General features: G+C 41.1%; 1 protein-coding gene across 2 annotated transcripts in view; it reads right to left on the bottom strand.

Moving 5' to 3' along the window:
• Window positions 1-754: 754 nt before the first annotated feature.
• The window catches only part of EFCAB14 (EF-hand calcium binding domain 14), a 39,195-nt gene continuing 20,302 nt past the window's right edge, over window positions 755-19,647 (bottom strand). The window contains exons 5-11 of one of the 2 annotated variants that reach the window (XM_077752168.1): window positions 16,433-16,543; window positions 14,303-14,407; window positions 13,156-13,347; window positions 11,374-11,454; window positions 8,632-8,743; window positions 7,502-7,627; window positions 755-4,154 (exon numbers count right to left, since the gene is read on the bottom strand). In XM_077752168.1, the coding sequence (XP_077608294.1) occupies window positions 3,979-4,154; window positions 7,502-7,627; window positions 8,632-8,743; window positions 11,374-11,454; window positions 13,156-13,347; window positions 14,303-14,407; window positions 16,433-16,543 (903 nt within the window). In that variant the 3' untranslated portion in view covers window positions 755-3,978. The remainder of the gene's footprint in view (window positions 4,155-7,501; window positions 7,628-8,631; window positions 8,744-11,373; window positions 11,455-13,155; window positions 13,348-14,302; window positions 14,408-16,432; window positions 16,544-19,647) is intronic. The other variant, XM_077752169.1, reaches the window with a different exon arrangement.

Genomic DNA, 19,647 nt, shown 5'->3' on the forward strand with positions numbered 1-19,647 from the left:
AGCAGCGAGTGCAATGCAGGGCTTGAAGTCACAAACCATGAGATTATGACCCAAGTCGGAGTTGGATGCCTAACCGACTGAGCCACCCAGGCATCCTGGTTCTACTTTAAATATAAGAAGGCCCAACTCTCCCCTTGGATATAAAAATTTACCTTCACTTTAGGAATGAGGGAATCATCTTACCATATGTGTAAAAGAGCTAAGCTTTCTGTAGTCTTCCCTGAAGGGAAGGGCCTTCAATTGTGTATGTTTGCTTCTGTGTGTGTAATCCCAGGACCCTAGCAAACATGTAGAGCTAATTTTTCTCAGTGTATGAAAAAGCCCCAGCCCCTATATGACCCCTCTCTTAGAATGGATTTCTTCCACCCCCTTCCCTTCAGAAAGCAGTGGAACATTCCTTGTAAACATGCTCTTCCACTGAATCTTTAAAAAATGACTCCCAAGAACCAAAAAACCCCCAAACAGAAAACAGCAATGGAGACGTAAGACGAGCTTGGCTGATACAGAGAAGGGAAGGGCCTCACTTCTCCCTCACCGCTCCCCCCACAACCCCCTATTGAAGTGAAGATGCCCAAGCAGGAGCCTTCACTTCTTTAGGTCGGACTCTGTCATTCTTAATGCACACTCTTTCCCATCTGTTAGTTCTTGCTTTTGGGAGGAGGGAGTCTATAAAAATAGGGATCAAAGGACATTTATTTTCTTAGTAATTGAAGGTCAGAGGGGAGGGGGACCTTTAGTCACAGACACAGTGGGAGAAAAAGGAAATGTTTTATTTAGATAAATTAAAATAGCTGTATTACTGATATGAAATAAGCAAAGCTTAAGTCAGAGACCTTGAATTCACTCCCTACATAGAACCAAAATTGCTTATACAGTACCAAAATAGCTCCACTAAAGCAAAGTAGATTTACATTTCTTAATATGAGAAAACAACAAGGTAGGTTAGGTTCGTATAACAAACAATACACACTCTATAATAAAAGTCTCAGGAATACCCAAATGTGTTCTGGTTTGGATATGAAAGAAGGAACCACATCTAGCTGGTGTTCGTAAGCCAATGAGGTGTGTAGCAAACAAAAGCTGTCACTTAAAACAACTCAACAGCAGGCCATTAGGAGTATGAGCCCATCACAGTCAAAGTCTTCAACTGTGACGAGCAAGACCAGTGGTGGGAGTGAGGGACAACAGGTACGCCCAGCAAAGCAACGTAATGTGAGGAAACACCAATGGAAGGAAAAGTAGTCGGTGGCAGGTGAAGGGTGTCCCCTTTAGCTTTGCTGTATCAGACACGTTTCTAAGTGCCAACCCTCTCTGCCCTTAGGATGGATGACACTACAGTCATCCCTAAGCCAGGTTCTCTACTCCTTTGATTCTTCTCTTCCTAGAATACCTTTTTGGTCCTCTGATTTATAGGGAGGCTCTCTAAGTAAACATTATCCCAGATAGTAAGGCAAAAGAAAAAAAGGGCCAAGAAGCAGTGCTTTGGGTAACTTAGGAAAGCAGCAGCAGTAGGAGCTGCCAGAGTAAAAAGCTAAAAGTATCTGAAACAGAAACCAAAACCCAATCTTCCCCTGAGATGAGGCAGATGTGGCTTGACTACAGCTCAGAAGTCCCAGGCTGGAGAAGTTAGGACAACTTACAAATGAAACTCCCAAATTAACACTGAGTGAGTGGCTTATAAAACTCTTAAGCCAGTGAATCTGCCCAACTTGGAACAAAAGAGCTCAACAAGCCCTGGGTCAGCCCGAGAGACAGGGCAGCAGTTACAGTAAAGGGATTCAGTCTGAGGGTGAAGCAGAAACCCTTCCACCGATGTGGCAGGGAAGACGCACATACTGCTGGCTCCGGGACAGTGCTAGCTAGCCAGACAAGCTGGGGGTGGGAGGGACGGGTGACCAACTGGAAAACAAAACTGACTTCTCCAGGTATAGCTATCTGCTACAAAAGAAAAGTATAGGCAACAAAGAGTTAAAGTGCCCTCAAACGTATCTGCCTATGAATAAGAATTTAAAACTAAAAAGGACAAGCTACATTACCCTCAAGTGTATTTCATATAAATCAGTTCTCAAAAAAATACCTTCCACGTACAGACATACTATTTATGGTACAGTATATACAAATATAGCAGTATAATTCAATTTATTGCTAGAATTTTATTTGGTTGTTACAAAATCTGTAAGGGTATATATATTTAAAAAGGGGGTGGGCATGGAAGGCAGCCAGAAGAAAAAGAGTTATCTTCAAGGTACCTAAAGTGCCAGGCTAGTTTTATACTATATTTTAACCTTCCCAAGAAAGTGAAATAGCTCAGATGGGCAAGGGAAAGGTTTTTTGTGTTTGTTTTTTTGTTTTTTCCAAAAGAGAGAAGCACAAGCCATTATGAGGTAAGCAGACACATTCATGGGAAAAGACTTCATCCTGCTTTAACTAAATTTTAATATTTTTAGAAAAAAAATCAAGGTTAAACTGAACATCATATAAGGAAAAAACCCAGCCCTAAAATGCCCGACTGCATCCATGGGTAACAGGGCAACTTGGATAAAGTTAAAATAGAAATGAGCTCTACTAAAGAAGTCTATGCCATGAAAGCTCCAGTTTCTCCCTGATGTGGCCTACGGCACCACTTAAGTTTCGCAAAGTTTTTCCTTTTGTGTTGTCCAAAGCCTGCCTCTTCATATAGCACAGCACACACACAGGTGTAATTCCTTCCGGTCTGGGGACCTTTCCCACTTTTCTGGGGGCCTACAGAAGTATTCAATGGGAGAAGTATTGCACTTGCTTGTTATGAGATCCGAAGAAACTTGCTACCACCACACGAAGCCCCCGGTACAGGCCTGCTCCACATGGTTCGGCATCCTCTGGACAGAGCCCCTCTAGCTACTTCTGAGCTGACAACTGTTAAGGGAAACAGGATTTCATGTGCTGCAGTTCATAGCTTCTTTGGCCTCAGGCCACAGAGGAACATGAGGTTCTTCTTAGTAAGCCTCCAGGTAAAATCTCAAGGACCTTCCTGGGTCAAAATGAGGAGCAAAGCTATCCTCTAAAGCTCCTCCTGGGTAGCCAGGCTGTGACAGTGAGCGGAAGAGTGCTGCCCTGCCCCTCAGAATGGAGACCGCGTCAGAGGTGGCGGTCAGCTCTAGCTTGAGGATGGACTTAGGTGGGTGAGGGAAGATAATCTAGCTCACTCAGTGGGGAAAACGTAGCTCCCCACTGGATAACAGGATTCAAAGTGAGAAAAAGAACCCCAACAAGACTTCTCTGGTTCAGAGGCTGGGATTAGCTGAGGGGACAGGAACAAAGACCCAGAATATTATTTTCCTGAGCCTGGGGGCAGCACTGTCCTACGGTGTCACCTCCCCAGTCTACTCCTCAGCTTCCAGGCCAAACCCCGCGACAGCACCGTAAGGAGACAGGGACATAGTTTCAGCGGTTAATAACAAGTCATTTGTTTACATCCTGTTTCAAACCGTTCTTCCTACTTCCCATAAAATATGCACAATTCTTTTTCATTTTAAATATTTACAAACAGAAAAGGTCTACCTTTTAAAGGAAAGACATTTTCTGAGCCTGTATAAAGTGCAGCTAATTTAAGGCAAATTTATGTGAAATATAAAAGGTGGCTTATTCTCTCTATATATACATTTTCCCGTTTTAAAAGATAAGGTCTCCTTCCCTAAAAAAAAAGGAAAGAGGAAAAAAAAAGAGGGCTTGACTTTTCTCTGGCAAGTTTGAAATTAAGATCTTAATCGGTTTTAGGAAATGAGGGATTTCTGAGTATCACATAAGTAAAATGGCCTTCTTTTTTTTTTTTTTAAAAATAACTTTTTATAGCTTTTTCAAACAAGTTAAAAGGTGGCAATGTGTCTGCTACAGTAGTTTGGAGGACTGGAGGATTGATGGGTAAGTAAAACAGTTGTTCTTGTTAGGTGCGTAGATATTAGGTAGTCCTGGGTGTATATCTAAAAAAGCCTGATGAGACTAGACACCTAAAGCTACCCTTAGCTCCAGGAATGAATATCTTCCATCACCATCAGAATCAAACTCCTTCAAAGTATCTAGTCCTGGCACAGCAGAGCCCAAGGAGTTCCAGATGTCCTGGTAGGTCAGCTTCCCATCCATGTTCTGGCCAGTCTTGTGGAATAAATCCTGAAGATCTGTTAAAAAGGAATTACAGAAAATATGTATGTCTATACATACATATAGCTACATTTACTTAACAGTTTGTTTAATTTAAATAGTTTATTTTATTTTTATTTTTTTAAATTTTTAAAAATGTTTTATTTATTTCTGAGAGAGAGAGAGACAGTATGAGCAGGGAAGGATCAGAGAGAAAGGGAGATACAAAATCTGAAGCAGGCTCCAGCCTGAGCTAGCCGTCAGCACAGAGCCCAATGTGAGGCTTGAACCCATGAACCATGAGATCGTGACCTGAGCCGAAGTCAGCTTCTTAACCAACTGAGCCACCCAGGTGCCCATAATTAGTTTATTTTAAAGTTTACTAATTTTTGAGAGAGAGTGTTTGTGTGCGTGGGTGTGTGCATGCAGGAGAGGGGCAGGGACAGAGGGAGAGAGAAGATCCCCAAAAAGCTCTTCCCTGTCAGCACAGAGCCTGATGCGGGGCTTGAACGCATGAACTGTGAGATGATGACCTGAGCCAAAATCAAGAGTCAGAAACTTAACTGACTGGGCCACCCAGATGCCCCAAATTTACTTAATAGTTTAATAAGTGGCCTCAACTGAATGCAAAGCACAAAAGAAAACCTATTTTGCAGACTTTGTTTCCAAAAGATAAAGTTTAGTATCTCACTAAACAGAAAGACAATTCTTCATCCTTTACGAATGAGAGGAACTACTGAATGGCACTATCCTTCCAAAATAGAAGCAGTGACAGATAATCACAGGAGAAAGAGTGGGCTGGGCTTTCTCTCTGTCCAAGGCCTTCCTTATAGATTTTCCAGACTTTACTCTTATGTTGAACAGGTAAAAAGGACTGCAGAGGCCTCAAGAGCTAATGATAGGAGCTGAGCCTGTAAAACAGACTCTGGCATATTGTTAGTTAAACAGAGTTACTATGACCCAGCAATTCCATTCCTAGGTATATACTCAAAAGAAATGAAAACATATGCCCACACAAAAACTTGTATGTGAATGTTCACAGCTGCATTATTCCTAAGAGCCAAAAGGTAGAAACAATTCAAATGTCCATCAGCTGATGAATGGATAAAATGTAGTGTTATACATACAATGGAATATTATTCAGCCATAAAAAGGCATGAAATACTGCTACATGCTACAACATAATGGACCCTGAAAACAGGCTAAGTGAAAGAAGCATATACAAGGCCATGGATCATATGATTCTATTTATATGAAACACCAGCACAGGCAAATCCAAAGATTTTGGTTGAAAGATTAGTGGTTGCCAGGGTCTTAGGGGTGGGGGAATAGAGAGTGAGTATTTAACGGGTACAGGGTTTCTTCTGGAGAATAAGATAATGGTGATGATTATATAACGTGTGAATATGCTAAAAACCACTAGATTATACATTTTAAAAGCGTGAATACTATGGTACTATGAAATATATGTCAATTAAAAAAAAGAAAAAAGAACCAGAGGGCTACAGATCTCTTTAAAAGCGATTAGTATATATAAAGCATCAGGCACATGTGCTCTCTCTCTTTCCCCCCAGCTGAGAGACCACTATCACCAGTTGATCTGTAGCTTCTTTTTTATTTCCAAGATATTATTTGAGCCAATAGGATTGGAAAGTTTCTATCAATAGTCTCTTCTGGTATTTTCTCAACGGTCTCATAATGAACACTTAGGAGGGCTGATTATTCACATAGTATTTTAAAAGGAGTTGATTGTGTCTCCACGGAATGACTTAGATTTAGTCTAATATCAAGAGACAGTCAGGAGGCTAAGGTTTCTTTAAAAGTCTTCCTCAATCACTTCCTCTCTTCATGTAGCCAGCTCCACACTTGGATTCTATAGGCCCCTTGCTGTTTGGTACTTAGGAGGAACGGCCTCAAGGGAGGGGAAGCAGTGCATCCCCTCCATCAAGGAGTTCTGCAGCCAAGCTTCTGAAGAAGGCTCTGCTTTCACTCCTGAGACAGCCCCAGCGTAGCAGCTCAAGAGTCTCAAAAGCTCTCAAACCCAGAAAAGCAGGTGGGACGCTTGTTCTCAATGGCTGCCACCAAGTGGCTAGCTGGAAAATGTGTCTTTTTGTGCATATGGGGTATGAGTTTATAAAATGTGCTATGCACTTGGCAGCAGTATTCAAATAAAAATCCTATTGCTGCTTCGGGTTATTTCAAAAGTGTAGTCATCCAAAGTATGTAAGGCCTATGTTAGGGACTGAAGTACAAATGTTAAGGTGGCTATTTCTCAATCTGCTCTAACAGTCTTTCCTCCATGCATTCTCATCAATTCTTGATGTAATAAATGCAGAGTGGGAGAAGGCACCTGTGTTGCCAGTAAACACAATTTAACATTCTTCTGTCTCCCCAGAAGGCAGAGAGAAAAAAGCCTGGAGATAAGAGAAAAAAGTAATGCATTTATATGGCAATAGAAATTTAAGTCTTCTATGCTTTAACATTAATTGTAGCCTGTAGATAACTCAGTCACGTAACAAATATTCACGTGTACCGGGCCTTACGCTAGAGGCTGGGAGTAAAGCCAATTTTCTATCTCCCCAGGAAATTACAACACAGTGACATGTGCTAAACAGGGGCAAACACAAGATATTATAAAAGAGCATACACAGGAAGAACCTAATCCAGTCCTGGGAGGTAAGAAAATGTTTCCTGGTGGAATGGTATCTAAGCTAGGGTGGAGAGCCAGGCAAAGGTAGGTGGACAGGAATGAGTGATTTTCCAGGCAGTTAGTGAATGCAAAATCTGGAGACTAAACATGAAGAATAGTGCACACTGTTGGAAGCAAGGCAGACACATTTTTTTCTATGAATCATATCCTTCTTACTAATGTTTATCTTGCTGGTTCAGCCAGAGGACCCCTCATTTTTAGAGGGCCTTCGCAAACAGGGTCAGCTTGTATTTTGCTATCCCAGGGTATCATAGTTGCCTGTTTGCCTTCTCCACTAGACTGACACATCCTGGAGGAAAGTAGATCATGTCTTACACTGTATTTTTACTGCTTAGCACTGGGTCTAATTAGGCACTCCCTGAATGAATGAAGACTCTATTGTGGATTGGTTGAGAGTGCAAACTTTGGCGTCACACTGCCTCGGTGTGAATTTTGCCTCAGCCTGTTATTTGCTGTGTGGACTTAGGCAGTTTCCCTATCAATAAAATGGGCAGAATACATGAATATTTATGTTCTCAGGATTGTTAAAAGGATTATATAATGCATGTCCTATCAAGTATCTAGCTCACAGGAAGTGCTCAATGTTAAGTATGATTCTTTTTCTTAGAAGTTAAAAAAATGAAAAGGTTATAGCTTTCAACATTTCCCCTATTACTCGATAGTATAAACATTTACCTTTGATGCTAGAGATTCCTGGTAGGGCAACAGGTCTTAGCTGGGCAGTTTTCTCAATGTGAGCTCCAGGAGACTGTGGAAATTCTGACCATGCTGATGGCTTTGATGTGAAACTCTGTACTTGCTCTGTAACAAACACAAATCATTTTATAGTATTAGCAAATCTATACCAAAATAAACCAGTACTAATGGTCACCTTTTAGGGCAGTTACATATGTACCAAGTAGCACAGTGACCATGTGAAGTTACAGGCATGGGTTGGGATATGTCGTGTGGGTAAGTGAAGATCAACCAGTCTCATATAACATTAAGGTTTAAGCTGTGGTCCCACGGGAAGCTCTTCTAGTACAAGTTAGCTTTATATAGGTTTAGATGCTAAGGGTTTAAGCTGCAAGTGAGAACAGCATTGGATATCTGATATCCCAGGAGCCAACCATGCGCCTGATCCGGGGTATGTGCCACCAGATCGGCTGGTGCTGAAAGAGGGCTATTGCACGAGTTATGTAGCATGATGTTAGGATAAGGCCTCCCACTGTAGACTGTTCCCCCACCCAAAAGAGAGTAAGAGAAGTTGTAATGCTTTCCCCAAAGTGAAAAATATTCATGTGGGGGGGGGGGGTCAAAGCCAATCCAGTCCAGTGCTTTAAAAAGTTATGTCCTCGAGGCATCTGCTGATATTGATTAGGTATGTCCCTAAAGCCAATGGCCTTTCCAACTCAATGATCCCATCATTACTTGCTAATGGTTTTTCAGAAGGACTAATATTTATTTTTAAGTAAATTTTATGCACTTAGAGTAATGAAAAGACTCCCATAAACAACATTTAGGGCTGGTTTAATATATACTATGACAGCTACATTTTTGCCCATAATTGGATGCAGACAGCATGGAGAAGTCTATTTCAAGCTAAACATTACCCATTCTTTCCTTAATAGACTGGAATACAAATCATGTACAAAATGGTTTTTTCCTAAATGAAACCAAAGTGTATCATCTTCATCTCGGTGCACTCAGGCATCATTCCCTCGGTCTGATCAGTCCTGCTGGAACACCTGTCCCCACTCCCTGTGTGGGAGGCGAGCTGCCCAAGCCTGCGTGAAATATGCAGAAGCCGGCCCTGAGTATCTCACCTTTGTCGGTGGTGTTTGGAGGCCTGTTGCTCTCAGGTTTGTTTGTGAGAGCACTGATCAGCTGCAGTTTCTCTCTGAGCTTGGATACTTGAGAATCTGAACTATCTTCTTTCTGCCCAAAATAAAGATCACAGAAGGCTTAAGGTGGAACGAAGACTTTATCTGATTCTTCATTATATTCCCAGAGCCTATTTAGCAGGTAGTGCTTGACTCCAGTAGGTTCCCTATTAAAGGTAATGAAGGAATGAATCAACAAATATTAGAGATACCTTTGGTACTGAGTTGATGAGGGCCTGGCTGGATTTGAGACTAGACCATTAAGGGGACATTAGGCGACAGGGAATGTGAGATTCACGGTGAACATTTGGCTGACGGGGGAAGGCAGGCGTGTGTCAGCAGTAAAGGAAATAGTACCCTTGCTCAGGTGCCCATGCAACACCCATTTCCTAAATGAGTAGATATTATTTTCTAGGAGCTATTTCACACTAAATAATTCCTGACTATCTTACTTTACCTTGTGACTAGACAACTTTAGGTAGAGTTTTATGCTCTTATCATCTTGAAAAAAAAAAGAAAAAAAGGCAACCAACCCTGGCTTTTCCTTTTCTCCCCCTTCCACGCCCTTGAGGGCTCAACTGGTGGCAGGAGCCATAGGGCTATAAAATTTCTAATACCAAGTTTACTTACTTATATTTTTTAAAAAAGTTTTTCCCTACACCCTTCCCTCATTTCCAGGATGATCGAGAGTGACATACAAAAAAAATACATTTAATTATAAAAAGACAGAAGTCTGTTTTCTACAAGGCTTAGGTTTTTTATATAAATATTTTCTTAATTTAAAAGAGGGAGAGAGAGAGAGAGCACAGCGTGGGAGAGGGGGAATGGGACAGAGGGAGAAGGAAAGAGAGAAAGAGAGAATCCTAAGCAGGCTCCACGCTCAGCACGGAGCCTGACGCAGGGCTCGGTCCTATGACCTTAGGATCATGACCTGAACCGAAATCAAGAGTCGGATGCTCAACTGACTGAGCCACGCAGGCGCCCCAAGGCTTAGGCTTTTCTAACTGCTTAGGCTAGTGTGATAGGTCCTGATCCTGTGTTCAGTCAGAACACGGACTCATTCTGTGTGTGTGTGTGTGTGTGTGTGTGTGTGTGTGTTTTTAATTCAATTATTTCTCTGACCTTCATTTCTATTCTAATAATTATATAGAAGATCACCCCTTTATTAAGGGGCTAACATATGGACACGATGACTAAAGCTAGGTACTAAATACTTGAAGAGTTTATGAAGAAATTAAAGAGAAATTATATCTGGTTAGGATGCTTAAATGAAATAGGACAGAGGGACCAATGCACTGGGATGACAGTTAAAAACACAAAGGGTCTGAAAGCAAAACCAGGAAATTTAGGCAAAAAATGTGCGCGATTCTGATGTTTATGTGATTCTGACGTTTATTGTTAAAATATGAACTGTTGAGGGGCGCCTGGGTGGCTTAGTTGTTAAGCGTCCGACTTTCGCTCAGGTCATGATCTCGCGGTTCGTGGGTTCGAGCCCCGCGTCGGGCTCTGTGCTGANTAACCACCTGTTACTTTCTACGCTCAACATTTATATCTGGATCTTCAATTTTTCTTGTCATTCACCAGGTGTGGTATTTTTATTTATTTATTTTTTGCAGAAGAGGTTAGAAAATGCAACAAAAGCCTGGCTCACAAAATATGAAAATTTTAATATATCTGGACAATATGAAACAGTTAAGGAAGAACAAATATAGATACACAATATTACATTGAAAACTGCCTGTCCTATGGTTCATTTCCAAGTTCATTTCCTCTGAACTGAGCTCATATCTTTGAGCTCCTCAAACACAATATGCATCTGAGATGGTATTTTAGCCACACAGCCACAATCTTCTTGCCTTTACTTTATCTTAGCCCAGATCATATAGTTTTGAACACTACTCTAATCACAGAGAATGTTGCAAATAAACTCTTTTTCCTGGGACATCAAAGCATATCACAGACTGTCTTATCTTGACAGTATGTCAGGGAAGAACTTAAAAAAAAAAACAAAAAAACAAAAAAACCAGGAAGGTACAAGGTGAAAGGGACTGGCTGAGGCTTAAATGGACTATGTATGTATTGAGACTGCAATCTAAAAATAAATGTTTAGGTTAGACACCAGTTTTAGATGACCTATGCCTCTGTTCTCTGTCATTAGTACAGATAACTTATTGTCTTAGCTTAAAAGTTCTTTCCTTAGGGAAGCTTTCCTGACCTCTGTTAACACCCTCATCATACCCTGTAATTTTCCTTTGTAGCATGTATCATACTCACAGTCAATTATGTAGTAATGATTTTCTGACTGATGGACTTTGAGCTCCACCAGAATAAGGGTCACATGTCTATCCTGCTCATTGTGGTCACCCCAGCTCCTCGAAAAGGGTTTGTCAGGGTAGCTGCCTGACAAAGTACTCACTTATTCACTATTAATTTAGTAATTACTTTGTCTTGAAGTCTCAGCAAATGAAACCAAAGTGCTCCTTTTGAGAAAGAAACAGTCATTCAAATGCACAAAGATGCTGTTGTGTTTTGTTTTGTTTTTAAGTAATCTCTACCCGCAACGTAGGGCTTGAACTCACAACCCCGAGATCAAGAATTGCACACTGTACCAACTGAACTGCCCCTCAAAAGCACAAAGATGCTGATGCATTATTTTTACTTCAAAATAAGCCCCCTGTTACTTACCTCTATGCTCTGGGCTTTTAATGTTCTGTTGGTTCCTTGATGCAAGGACTCTCTTTTCAGAGTGGCAGCTCTATCATCCATCTTAAAGGGTAAAAACAGTAAGATTAAAGGCAAACATTAAAACTTAAACATCTAGCACTTTTGAAACAGAGTAGTCAAACGTAAAGGTTCTCAGAACACTTTCAACAGAAATACCAGTAGGAGAACGGAGAGGAGAGAGGGAGAGAGGAGAGAGGGAGACAGGCTGCTGAGACACAAAGCTGAAACCACTGCTTCACAAACTGTCACACGTCTGAAGTACAGAAGGTGATGGGACTTATACCCAGAGCCAAGCTAGGCATGATGCCGTTGGAAGAAACAAACAACAGGACACAGTGCTATTAACAATTTCTTCTTTTGGAGAAAAATCAAGTGGAGGGGGAGGGACTGTATGGGGAGTCTGGGCAGCAAGTTCTTACAATTGGCCTTGAAAACCTCAAGGCCCAACACTCATCAAACCACCACAAATTCCTAGCCCCTGCTTAGTTTAGTTGAGTTCAAAGGGGCTTTTTAAAATAAGGCTCCTTTAGGGCACCTAGGTGGCTCAAGTCAATTAAACATCTGACTCTTGATTTTGGCTCAGGTCATGATCTCATGGTTTGTGAGTTTGAGCCCTGCGTCAGGCTTTGCACTGACAAGTAGAGCCTACTTGGGATTCTCTCTCTCTCCCTCTCTCTCTGCCTCTCCCTGCTCTCTCTCTCAAAAATAAATAGAAAATAAAAACATTAAAAAATAAATTAAGTAAAATAACACAAGGCTCCTTTAATCCTCACAGCTGTATAGTAAATCCCATGCCCTCATAAAGCAGGAGTGGGGACAGGTCTTCTGACTACACTCTCAAAGCCATGCCAAGCCGCCAAGGCTCCACTGAGACAGAGCTGATTCAAACCCTGCCTTGCAGGTGCCGGAGTTCAACTTTACTTGTGGGCTTGCTTCTAGCTTTGCTACTTACTTGAACTTATGCTACAACTCCCCATTTTAGGTATCCATTTCTTCACATATGCCTGTGTCTTTGTTGTAGGAAATCTTTAAGGGTGGGGCCTGCAGATATTAAAAATCAATCCACATGGATCCCAGCACAATATAGGAAAAACACATATTAACAATAGCATGAAAACCAGTAAACCACATGGTCTGCCAGCACCAATAACTCAGGTCACTGTTTCCTCACATAAAATGGGAGGATGGACTCAATGATCTCTCTAGGTGAGGAGCTGGTCTGACCTGGTCTGTTTTAAAATGGCTTTCTCACATTAGATGCCAAAGGATCCCCCTAACATGCAGACAAAGCAGGATAAATCTGAAAAGCCAAGTTCAGGCTTAAAGGAAGGGCAAAAGATTCTTCAGTTATGGTCACTGTCATTGCTCCCACCCCTAACAACTGAAAAAAGAGCAAGAGGACCTCTCTTGGAAACATGTACCAGAGCTTCCCTACCAGATGGGTCTCTGGTAACATAATAGGCAGCTAGTCATTTCTGCTGTCAGCCTGTGGTGAAGCCTTGGCAAGCAAGTGAGCCCCTCTGCATCTCTCTTCCCAGATCAGGGTTAATTAACTATACCCATGCTATTCACATCACAGAGCCAGTGTGGAGATGAAAGGAGGCAGGATGGAGCATAGTCCACAGGTGTAGCCTCTCAAATAAGCCTGGAGACTGCAGCTGAAAAGTCTGTGGAGTGCCATCCACATGCAGACAAAACACACTGCAACACAGAACATATCACAGAAGAACTGAAGAGGCTTACCACGCTGAGGGACAGGTTCGCTTGCTTTTCTACCTTGCTCATAGCAACCAGATCTGTTTCTATCAAGTTGACTCTCTGGGTAAGGTTCCTGACTGTCTCATTCAATCCCTTGAGTTTAAGATCATTCTGTTTGTGGTACCCCACTAGGGCACTGTTTACCTCCTCTAAAGAGTTGTGAAGGTACAGGATATCCTGGAGTGGAAATAAATCAAATTGCAGAATCCAGCTAAAGACATACATTAGACAAGCAGGCCAGCAGCACTAACAACCATTACCACGTCATGTTACCGAAGTAAACTCCTTTTCCTGGTTTAGACCATTGATTGTCTGTCTTGGCTTTGTCCCTCCACTCTCAATTGCTCTGAGTTTACTCCCTCTGGAGTTGTTTGACCTCAGCTAGACAGGAGGAGGAAAGGGGGACTACCTACATGATTCACTCTCTGGTTCCAGAAAGCTGAGAGCTTGGAAATTGATTTCCCAATGTTTACCTCACCTGCTGGCAGGAAAGCTTGCTGGGTTATTAACTGAAACACCTATTAACCTAATTTGTCAGAACAAAACTACCTTAGGAACAATACCAATTACTGAATTGGCTCATGTAGCAAAACCATAACAAGTAGTGCATTATTTAGTACAAGATTCAATTATTTTTATTGACATCCTCTAGTACTGATTGCTACTTAAAAAGGAATGATGACTATAGGCTTTAGAGGGCATTAAACTCAGGACAGGAATTCTTAGTGAAGATTTCCTTTATTCTCTTTAATGTATTTCTGAAGTCAATAGTCTTTTTCCTCTTCTTGTCTATAGTCTTAGAAAGCATCTAAAATGCTTTCTGTTACGTTAACTTGTTCAGATCTCTATTTTTCATAAACAGTTTCAGGATAATCTGGCTATTCTATGCCTTTCAAGATGTGAAAAGGAATTTACTCCACTGAATTGACATGCAGGGAAAAAAGGAGAGTGCCAACGAAGAGTCAGGATGACACTTTGGACCCCAAAAATAGCAACACACATTGCTCCTGCTCAACTCTCAGGCAGGCAAATATATGCATGGGATGGGGCCCCCCAACACGGAGCCCAACTATTCAAGTGGACCCCAGAGTCCATTGCAGGCACAGGGGGTTAAGCCAGAGACAAAAAGTACCTGTTTCAAATTCTCACTGTGGGTTTTATTGTCCAGTTCTGATGTAGCTGAAGGTGATGGACTGCTCTGGTTGCCTCCACTGGTCTCTTTCAAGAAGTGCTGATTCTGTTTACAGGAATGGAAGTTCGCAGAGGCACGTAATTACCATCTGGGATGGTCCCAAAACTTTCTACCTTCCTAAAGAGGGCATCCACAATTAATCAACACGTAGTTCCCAGGAGCCTATAGGGTGACCAGTCTTGTGCTAGGTCCTGAGGGCACCAGATACTTTTGGGGATGCCAGCCTAAAGTGTGGACTGGACCAGCAGCACCCAGACACCTCAGCGAACTGAGATCTCCCCAGTCTGTTTCTCAGTCTCTGAACGGGATGAACTCCCCAGAAACCAGTCCTCCTCTTCTCCATTCCCTCCCCTCCATTTGCCTTCAGTACTCTCAGAGAAACTGTAGAATCACTGTAACTTCCCAGGGGCCTGAGAACTCAGTCTGAACTTGGCTAGTGTCATCATTTCCCCAGGACTAAAGAGGTTTGTATATTCAAAGATCGGCCAGTCATGTAATCACTGGCCTTGGGCACTGAATACAACAACCAGTCATGCACCATAATTAGCTTTTCTGTTTTAACAGCACATGCCAAGATTTATCTCTGAAGGTTACCCTTCCTTTCCCATCCTCTTCCCACTGCTCAGGTCTCTCTTTGAAGACACTGAAGTATAACACGTTTATATATCCTCTTTTCCTCTAGTGGAAAAACTTTGCACGGCTTAACCTTTCAGAATCTGTACCTATGACTTAACTCAGTATATAATGTGCCAGTGGGAGGATTACCACTGGCAACTATGGAAGTTTAAAAGTGGCAGATTTAATTATAATAGAATGCAACTGGGGGAAATAAATTGTTTTCCCTGAAATCCTAGATATTTTATCAACCCTGCTTTTATAAGAAACAAAAGGCACAATAAAGAAAAAAGTTAAGAGAGAAGAAAAAAAACTCCAAGCAGAAAAAATTCCATGGTTCTCTACAGCATGAAGTTTTGAGTTAGGAAAAAAAGTTATTTTGGAAAATATTTAATTACTTTGAGAAAATGCTCCAGATATTAACATAATAGTAATAAAAGAACTGCTGAGTTAGGGATCTTTATTATTATGAATCCCCCAGTTACTCAGCAGCAGAGTTGGAACTAGAATCCGGAGTTTCTGAACACCTAGCACTGCTTTTTCCTCTGGGTCAGCCCCACGAAATAACAGTGAGGAATGGTTTTGAAGAAATGAAACCCCACCCCCCACCCCTTTCTATAGCTCTAATATAGCCCAGGTCTCCTGGGTACAAATGCCTGGTTTAAAGTCAAAACTCTAAAGCTTGAGAAGAACATGTGGGATAGACCTAGAAATTAGTGAAGACGCTAGGGAACCTTTGTGTGAGTGAATAGTCCTGATCTCACGTACATATAGTGAGGGCTGTGCCATCTTTTTCACCCTTCATAAATCTTTCATGGAGCAGAGTACCCACTAGGTGATGAATTAAGGCCTCTGAATGACTGCAGATAGCTTACACCCACATAACACTAAGAGACATCTGGAAACAATTCTTGAGCACTGCAGGGGTTTGCTTCTGTCTCAGTTATCTGCTGCTTCATAACATATCATCCCCAAACTCTGTGGCTTAAAACAACAATTTATTTCCCATGATTCTGTGGGTTGACTGGGTTCAGTGGGATGGGGGTATTCTTCTGTTTCACATGGTGCAGGCTGAAGTCACACATATGGCTGCATTCTGCCCGAATTCCTAACCCACAAAATAGAGAGAAATAACAACATGTTGTTTTAAGCCACAAAGTTTAGGGTGATTTGTTATGTAGCACTTAATATCTGTGACACTTTCCTTTCCTTCTTCTCCATTTTCGTTCCTACCCATTCAACCCATGAACTATTGTATCTTACTATTTCTTCCACTATGTTTGTAAAAGACTCAGTTTTTAATTTTACCCACCTTAACTGCTTAATTTACACATTACATCTTTTAACAAGGTGCTTAGTAGGGTCTGTTTAGACAAATGGGTAACTGGTATTGTTCCTGTTACACAGAAGGTAGGCAGAATGCTGACTTTTTGCAGCATTTGTAGATTTCCTTACCATATCACTCCTCAGTAAGTCCATGGTTTTCTTATGTTCATCCACAGTTTTCTGTACTGCCTCCACAGCGAGATGGACACTGTTTAAAGTATTGCCAATGGTAGCTACGCTCTGAACAGATACATGTTGTAAGATCAGTGGGTTTTCCTTTTCAAAAATTTTAATAGCTTTTTAAAGATATGACTGATATACAATAAACCTCATATATTCAAAACCTGTAACTTGGTAAGTTTTGACATATATATACACACCTGGGAAACCATTGGCACAATCGAGATAATAAACACTCATCACCCCCAAGTTTCCTCAGGCCCCTTTGTAATTTTTCCCTCTCCTGCCCCCAGGCAACCACTGATCCACTATATATCAGTTCGCACTTTCTAGAATTTTGTATAAATAGGACCAGTGAATGAGCATGTGGAGTTTTTTTGGTTTCATTTTTTGTTTTATTGGTATGGCTTCTTTCACTCAGCTTCATTATTTTAAGATTAATCAATGCTGTAGCCACTTAGCTTGTTGCTGAGAAGCATTCCATCATCTGGATACATCACAATTTATTTAACTACTCATCTGTTGGTGGACATTTAGGTTGTTTTCACTATCTGACTAGTACAAATAAAGCTGCCATCAGCATTCATGTACAAGTCTTTATGTGGGCATATGTTTTCATTTCCCTTCATATGCTTTCTCATCACCATCATACCTAGGAGGTGAGTGGCTGATCATATGGTAGATACATGCTTTTTTTTTTTATTTAAAAAGCTTTTTACTTTATTTAAAAAGTTGCCAAAATCTGTTCTAGAATGGTTATATCATTTTACATTCCTATTGGCAGTGTAGGAGAATTCCAATTCCCTCATATTCTTTTCAATTCATACCCTCAGTCTTTTCAATTTTTGCCATTCCTTTGGCACTGCACCATTTTTTTGGGTCTATCACTGTAATTTTAGGTTAAGCACTGACCAGTGTTTTTAATTATTTCCAGTCTCTTCAAATTGAATTTCACATAGCATATGCAGACACAACTAACAGGAAACTACACGTTTATGTTTATATGTAGTTGGCCCTTCAACAATGCAGAGGTTAAGGTGCTGACCCCTTATGCAATCAAAAATCTACATATAACTTCTAACTCCCCAAAAACTTAACTACAAATAGCTTACTATTGACCAGAAGCCTACCAATAACATAAGCACTTAACACATATTTTGTATATTATATACATTATACACTATGTTCTTACAATAAAGATATTGTTGTTGGCTAAAATGAATAAATCAGGAGACTATAGATGCTGGCGAGGATGTGGAGAAATGGGCACCCTCCTACACTGCTGGTGGGAATGTAAACTGGTGCAGCCCCTCTGGAAAACAGTGTGGAGGTTCCTCAAAAAATTCACAATAGAACTCCCCTATGACCTAGCAATAGCACTGCTAGGAATTTACCCAAGGGATACAGGAGTGCTGATGCATAAAGGCACATGTACCCCAATGTTCATAGCAGCACTTTCAACAATAGCCAAAACATGGAAAGAGCCTAAGTGTCCATCAACGGACGAATGGATCAAGAAGATGTGGTTCATATATACAATGGAATACTACATAGCAATGAGAAAATGAAATCTGGCCATTTGTAGCAACGTGAATGGAACCCGAGGGTGTTATGCTGAGCGAAATAAGTCAGGCAGAGAAGGACAGATACCATATGTTTGGACGTATAGGTGAATTTGGAGGAACTTAACGGAGGACCATGGGGGAGGAGAAAGGGGAAAAATAGTTGGAGAGAGGCAAACCATGAGACTCTAGAATGCTGAGAACAAACTGAAGGCTGATGCGGGTGGGGGAGAGGGGAAGGGGGGTGATGGGCATGGAGGAGGGCACTTGTTGGGATGAGCACTGGGTGTTATATGGAAACCAACTTGACAATAAATTATATAATAAAAAAAGTAAAGTTGGATTTTACTATAAAAATAAAATAAAATAAAAGAGAAAAAAAGAAAAAAATCAGAAGAGGAGCGTCTGGGTGGTTCAGTCGGTTAACTGCCTCTTTCTTGGTCTCAGCTTAGGTCATGATCTTAGAGTCTGTAGGTTCAAGACCTACATTGGGTTCTGTACTGATAGAGAGGAGCCTACTTGGGATTCTCTCTCTCCCCACCTCTCTCTGTCCCTCCCTCGTGTGCATGTGCTTGCTCTCTCAAAATAAATAACTAAAAATAAAAAAAAGAAAATCGTAAAATACATTTACAGTATTGTACTATATTTACTGAAAAAAAAATCGACATACAAGTGGACTGCAAAGCTCAAACCTATGTTGTTAAAAGGATCACCTGTATATATAAAATTATATATAGAAGACAAATAATTTTCCCAATTTAAAGGACTTTTCCTAGAGGAAAACTAAGTCTTAAAAAAAAAATCTAGTTCATAAATCTGGGACCCACAGATAAGGTTCTCCCACAAACAGCCCTTACCAAGCCCTGTGGTAGAGCAGACAGGCAGAAGGCCACAGCTAACACTGTATACTGCCACTGTGTCACGAGCAAATGAGGGCTTTTACAGGAAAATGGGTGGAACCATTATTGCCTTTGGGGGACTCAGTGTTGCAGAGATGAAGGAAAAATTCCATGTGGCAGCATTTGTTCCTCCCTTTGCTTTAGAATCCCATCAGCAACTGCTGAGTGGAATGGACAGCGAGTAGAGGCTTACTTTGTCTTCATTAGGCTTAAGGAGCCCAAGTGGACTGGGGATTTGGGAAACATGATTCCGAAACCATCACTCTAACAAGGCCTGTCTCAGAGAAGCATCCAGAAGAGTGTTACTATTTGGCAGATGCTCCCCTTTTATTAAGATATACTGACAGTTTTGTTGGTTTTATACTAAATACATATTTCTAGCCAAGGCTGTTTTTATTACACTGACAGCCAAGAACCCAAAATCCCAAGAGATGACATTTTCAACATTTAAGAAAATCACAAGATACACTGAAGTCAGGTATCTGAGATGACCTACCACTTCAAAACCGAGCCACTTGTATTAAAAGTAGTTATCTGACAGTATAAACACACAGATTTGCAAAGAGAAAACACACTGGGTACAAGTCTCTAAGTTGGGGTGTTATCTATGCAAGCTGTTGTTACAGAAGCGACAGGCATTCAAAGACATCTACTGTTAGAGAATCCTCTCTTGCTGGATGTATGAGCCCATTAGGATGCAAGA

This window comes from Crocuta crocuta, unplaced genomic scaffold (genome assembly GCF_008692635.1).
Source record: "Crocuta crocuta isolate KB4526 unplaced genomic scaffold, BGI_CrCroc_1.0 scaffold367, whole genome shotgun sequence".
NCBI classification, from domain to species: domain Eukaryota; kingdom Metazoa; phylum Chordata; class Mammalia; order Carnivora; family Hyaenidae; genus Crocuta; species Crocuta crocuta.